General features: G+C 55.5%; 1 protein-coding gene across 5 annotated transcripts in view; it reads left to right on the top strand.

Annotated features, from left to right (window-relative positions):
- LOC111519964 (transcription factor Spi-B) overlaps nt 1–5,944 on the top strand; it is a 53,154-nt gene that overhangs the window by 27,314 nt on the left and 19,896 nt on the right. For 3 of the 5 annotated variants that reach the window (XM_026448399.1, XM_023182317.1, XM_026448396.1), the window contains 5 exons: nt 396–512; nt 734–847; nt 1,131–1,278; nt 5,104–5,199; nt 5,429–5,566. In XM_026448399.1, coding sequence (XP_026304184.1) covers nt 396–512; nt 734–847; nt 1,131–1,278; nt 5,104–5,199; nt 5,429–5,566 — 613 coding nt within the window. The remainder of the gene's footprint in view (nt 1–395; nt 513–733; nt 848–1,130; nt 1,279–5,103; nt 5,200–5,428; nt 5,567–5,944) is intronic. The other 2 variants (XM_026448397.1, XM_026448398.1) reach the window with 2 other exon arrangements.

The raw sequence follows: 5,944 nt of genomic DNA, 5'->3' as shown, positions 1-5,944 counted from the left end.
TTTTTGAGGCAGGGTCTCACTCTGTCACCCAGGGTGGAGTGCAGTGGCACGATCTTGGCTTACTCTACCTCCCAGGCTCAAGCGATCCTATTGCCTCCAGCCCCTGAGTAGCTGGGACCACAGGCATGCACCACCACACCTAGCTAATTTTAAAAAATTTTTTGTAGACATGGGGTTTTGCCATGTTGCCCAGGCTGGTCTGGAACCCCTGAGTTCAAGCCATCCTCCTGCCTCAGCCTTCCAAAGTGCTGGGATTATAGGAGTGAGCACTGCTCCCAGCCAATGAATGATTTTTTCTTTTTTTTTTTTGTTAAAGGGTGAGGCCACAGGACAGGGCAGGGGGCGGCATGGGAACTTCTAGCCCTGACTCCCCGCCGCGGCTGCTCCCCTCCCAGGTACTACGACGTCCCCATCACCACCCTGGACTTCTCCTCGCTGTACCCGTCCATCATGATGGCCCACAACCTGTGCTACACCACGCTCCTGCGGCCCGGGGCTGCGCAGAAACTGGGGTATGGTGCCCAATTCAGCACGTGTCCCCTGAGGCCCACCGGGGCCCTCCCTTGAGGGGCTCAGTCTGGCGGGGGGAGATAGGCACAGGCCAGAGATAGTGGGGAGTGAAGGGGTGCTTGAGGGGCCTGCATGTGCTCATGGCCAAGGCCAGGACTGTAGGGCAGAGGTGGGGCTGGAGGAGGAGGGTGGCCGGCAGTCACCCCGCCATCTTCCAACCCAGCCTGACTGAGGATCAGTTCATCAGGACGCCCACCGGGGATGAGTTTGTGAAGACCTCGGTGCGGAAGGGGCTGCTGCCCCAGATCCTGGAGAACCTGCTCAGCGCCCGGAAGAGGTGAGCCCTGGAGATCTCCTGCTTGGAGCTCAGACTTGCTGGGGCCTCTGGGCAATCCCTGTCCCTCACTGGGACACCGCAGGGCTGTCCGGCCACCCTGCCCACAGCTGTGTGTGAATTAGCACAAGGCATCCCCTCCTGGCAGCTTCCTTTCGCCCCCTTGACCAGAAGCGTCTGTGCAGTGCACAGCACGCCCGACTGTACATGGCACCCACTTCCAGAAAGGAGCCCTGACCAGTGCCTGGGCGCCACCTGAGTGTGCTTTGCCTGTGTTCCCTCGCAGGGCCAAGGCCGAGCTGGCCAAGGAGACAGACCCCCTGCGGCGCCAGGTCCTGGATGGACGGCAGCTGGCACTGAAGGTGAGCGCCAACTCCGTGTATGGCTTCACCGGCGCCCAGGTGGGCAAGTTGCCATGCCTGGAGATCTCACAGGTGAGCACTCGGACCCCTGGCAGGCAGCTGGGGGCAGGTGGGCCCCCTGTGTAGGAGACCAGGGCTTCATGTTGGGGACCTGTATCCAGAGGACTGGGCGCTCCGACTCACTGGCCTTCTAGAGAAAGGATGCCAGCGTGGCTTGAGCAATTGGTCCATTCATTCACTCAGCAAATGCCTCCTGAGCACACACTGGTCAGGGCTCTGTGCCCTGGGGATACAGAGGGGGACACAGTGGATGAGAGTCCCTTTCCTTGTCAGCTCGCAGCCCAGTGGGGACACTGACAGGTCCGTGGTAAACGTGTTCAGGACACAAGTGGAGCTACGAGCTTTGCAGCCGGATAAAGCGGGAGGTGCGGACTTGGGGGGAGTGATGGGGCTGGGCAGGACTCACCGTTCTTGGTAGGCGACGCTCATGCAGAGGCCAAGGGACGTGGGGAGGGAAGCCATTCACCGTCCTCACGGCAGTATCCCGGCCTGCCTACCCACGGCAGCTCTGCTGCTCGGACAGAAAAACAGATTCTTTGAAAGCACAGAGGGCCTGAGTTTCCGAGATTTTGCCAAGCTGGGGTCAGTGCCTCAGCTCCTGGCATATGAGGACCTCGGAAGGGTCTTCCTGTCCAGCCTTCTCCACTGGGACTTGGGTCTTGGCCCATTCCAGGCCAATAGCTGTGCCGCTCTGCTTGGTTACCTCTAGCCACGGGGAACTCCCTCCCTGGCTGGGCACTGCATCAGTTTTCACAGGGCTCTGGGTGGAAGGCTTGGATGAATTCTCAGTGGGTGGGGCCTTTGCACACACACACCCACCCGCAGTTTTGGGGCCCAAAGACCGCTCAAGGCTCAGTGATACACTAGAAGTACTCAGAGAGCTCAGAAAAGCTGGTTCTCATGGTTATGATTTAATACAGCGAAAGGACACAGATTAAACTCAGCAAAGGAAAGAGGTGCACGAGGCAGGGTGTCGGAGGGACCAGGCGTGTCTTCCAGTTGTGCTCTCCCAGTAGAGTTACCGGGATGGCCCTCCTTTCTCCTGGCGTTGATGCGTGGCCACACATGTGCAGCATTGCCAACCCGAGGCTCTCACCCAAGCTTTGGGGTCCAGGGTTTTTCTTGGGTGTCAGTCCTGTAGGCATGGAGCACCCTGTGACTGGCCGTAGTGACTCCATCATCCCCAGGCCCCTCAGCAACCCCCAGAGGTCAAACTGATACTGCATGGCCCAGGGGCTCACCATAAACCATGTTAGTGTCAACTGCCTGGTGTGGTTCAAAATCCCAGGTACACAGACATCCTTTAGTCTAAGTAACAGATTGAGACAGTGTCACTCTGTCACCCAGGCTGGAGTAGTGCAGTGGCACAGTCATGGCTCACAGCAGCCTCAACCTCCTGGACTCAAGTGAGCCTCTCACCTTAGCCTCCCAAGTGGCCAGAACTGCAGGCACACACCACCTATTTTTGTTATTTTTTGTAGAGATGGGGTCTCGCCATGCTGCCCAGGCTGGAACAGAGACACTGTTATCAGGCAGGATATTCTAGGGGCTTTGACTTCCAGGAACCAGGCAAGAGCCAGACCTTTCTTTGCACAAAGTGAATCGCTCACTGCATGCCCCCAACTGCCCTCCGCCTTTCACAGTCCCCAGCTGCCTCCCCAGCCTCTTCGTGGAAAGGGGCGGCTATGTGGACATCAGGCTCTAGCCCTGAAGCAGAGGCCAGGCCAAGAGAGCACGGCTTGGCCCTCCCCTGGGACTGCCTCTTACCAATCCAGTGTCTCTGTCTTTTCTCTCTCAGTTGCTTCCCTCTGTCACTGTTCTGTTTCTGCCTCTTGACCTCTTTCCTTATTTCTGTCTCTCAAGCTTATGGGAGCAAGAGGTGGAATAATAAAAATGCAGTGGGCCAGGCGCGGTGGCTCACACCTGTAATCCCAGTGCTTTAGGAGGCCAAGGCAGGCGGATCACGAGGTCAGGAGTTCAAGACCAGCCTGGCCAGCATGGTGAAACCCCGTCTCTACTAAAAATACAAAAAATTAGCCAGGAGTGGTGGCAGATGCCTGTAATCCCAGCTACTCGGGAGGCTGAGGTGGGACAATCGCTTGAACCCGGGAGGTGGAGCTTACAGTGTGCCAAGGTTGCACCACTGCACTCCAGCATGGGCAACAGAGCGAAACTCCGTCTCAAAAAAAAAAAAAAAAAAAGGAAAATAAACCACAGTGGTTCATGACTGTAATCCCAACACTTATGTGACACTGAGGAGAGAGGAACACTTGAGGCCAGGAGTTGGAGACCAGCCTGGGCAACATAGTGAAACCCCGTCTCTACAAAAAATACAACCAAACAAAACTAGGCAGGCGTGGTGGTGGCTCATGCCTAGAGTTGCAGCTACTCAGGAGGCTGAGACGGGAAGATGACTTGAACCCAGCAGTTTGAGTTACAGTGAGCTGTGATGGCATCACTGCACTCCATTCTGGGTGACAGAGTTGAGACCTTGTCTCTCTTAGTTTTTGTTTATTTGTGTATTTTGAGATGGAGTCTCGCTCTGTCGCCCAGGCTGGAGTGCAGTGGTGCAATCTTGGCTCACTATAACCTCTACCTCCCAGGTTCAAGTGATTCTCCTGCCTCAGCCTCCTGAGTAGCTGGGATCACAGGCGCCCGCCACCACGCCTGGCTAATTTTTGCATTTTTAGTAGAGATGGGGTTTCACCATGTTGGCCAGGCTGGTCTTGAACTCCTGACCTCAGGTGATCCACCCACCTCGGCCTCCCAAAGTGCTGTGATTACAAGTGTGAGTCACCACACTTGGCCTCCTGTTTCTTAAAAAAAGAAAAAGAAATACTGCATCATTTCAGGAGTCTCTTAAAAAAATATATTGAATCATTTCAGGAAAAGATTACAAAGGAAGGAAGAAGGAACATAAGACAGGTGGAACAAGTAAAAGCCATACAGTACAGTGGTAGACGTAAGACCAGCTATATCAGTAATGACACTAAATGTAAATGGACAAAATCTCTCGTTAGACAGATTTCCTGACTGGATCCACACAAACAAAAACAGAAGAATCACACCCATCTCTCCCTGGTGTCCCCACCCCCAGCCTCAGGTTTTTTGTTTTTTGTTTTTTGTTTTGTTTTGTTGTTTTTTTAAAGTATTTTTTAGGGTGTGTGTGTGTGTGTGTGTGTGTGTGTGTGTGTGTATTTTTAGTAGAGATGGGGTTTCAGCATGTTGCCCAGGCTGGTCTTGAACTCCTGACCTCAAGTGATCCAGCCACCACAGCCTCCCAAAGGCTGGGAGTACAGGCATGAGCCACCGTGCCAGCCAGTTTTCTTAATTCTAAAATAAGACAGTGGGTTTCTCAATGGTTTCTTAGTCAGGGTGGTACCACGCCCTGCCCTGGGGGGCGTTTGTCAATGTGTAGGTAGGGCCAGTTCTGGTGGCACAGGGATGGGGGTGGCACTGCTGGCTTCCAGGGATGAGGCCAGCTATGTCAGTGGTGCCATACCACAGAGAGCTGCCCAGAATGTCAGTGTGAGGGAAACACTGAGCCAGTGACGTCTTCAGGCCACAGTCTTTCCAGCAGGCTTTTGATGTAGTCAGTTCCTCGTGCGTGCCCAGAGCTCTGAGCCGGGGAACCCAGTTCTTTCCACCTGACCATTGAGGAGCAGCCTCGTAATCCCATTTTGCAGATTTGGAAACTGAGGCCCAGGAGGGGCAGAGCGGCTTGTGCGTAAGCCCATGCCACTGGGAAATGGCAGAGGCGGGACCCCTCCCCCACCGGTCCATGTTCACTGCACATGGCCCCCAGGGCTTCACTCCACACGATTCTCTCCCCGACAGAGCGTCACGGGGTTCGGACGTCAGATGATTGAGAAAACCAAGCAACTGGTGGAGTCTAAGTACACAGTGGAGAACGGCTACAGCACCAGCGCCAAGGTCAAGGGCTGCCCCCCGCTGCCCTGAGATGGGCCCTGGGCAGGTGGGGGGATGGAAGCGGGGCCGGGCCCCCCTGTCCCCGTGCCTCCTGGTCACACCCTGCCCACTCTCCTGTTGCATCCTTGGGTCCCGCTGGCATTAGCCACCCACCCCTCCACACACACCAGTAGTTGACAGAAGGGACCCTGCTTCTCACACACACACACACACACATCCCCGCCCCCCACAGGTGGTGTATGGTGACACCGACTCCGTCATGTGCCGATTCGGCGTGTCCTCGGTAGCTGAGGCGATGGCCCTGGGGCGAGAGGCCGCGGACTGGGTGTCAGGTCACTTCCCGTCGCCCATCCGGCTCGAGTTTGAGAAGGTGCGTGGCTGGGTCAGGGGCTCTGCATTTAGGTTCCTTCATCAGGGTACTCAGGGCGTCCCATTCTTTGGGTTCACTAAGCCTCAGAGTGAAGGGATTTTGCTGCTTAGATTCTCCTGAGGTTGGGGCCTTGGTTTTGGAAGCCTCCAAGGCCTTGGGCTTTGTTATACTGGACGGCATCTGTTCTTTGAAAACCTTGTCACAGTGTCCCTGGTTTTGAGGTTTCCCAATACCTGTCAGATGTGGAGCTGCCCTCCACGCAGGGACCCTAATGGGGGTGCATCTTGGATCTGTGCACCATTGCCCCAGCCCTCGGGGTGCAGCACACTTGGTCCCAGGAATCCTTGCACCATATTTTCTTTTTTTTTTTTTTTTTTT

This window comes from Piliocolobus tephrosceles, chromosome 21, assembly GCF_002776525.5.
Source record: "Piliocolobus tephrosceles isolate RC106 chromosome 21, ASM277652v3, whole genome shotgun sequence".
In the NCBI taxonomy this organism is placed as follows: domain Eukaryota; kingdom Metazoa; phylum Chordata; class Mammalia; order Primates; family Cercopithecidae; genus Piliocolobus; species Piliocolobus tephrosceles.
The sequence above is the reverse complement of the archived record's forward strand: the minus strand, read 5'-3'. Positions and strand labels throughout refer to the sequence as shown.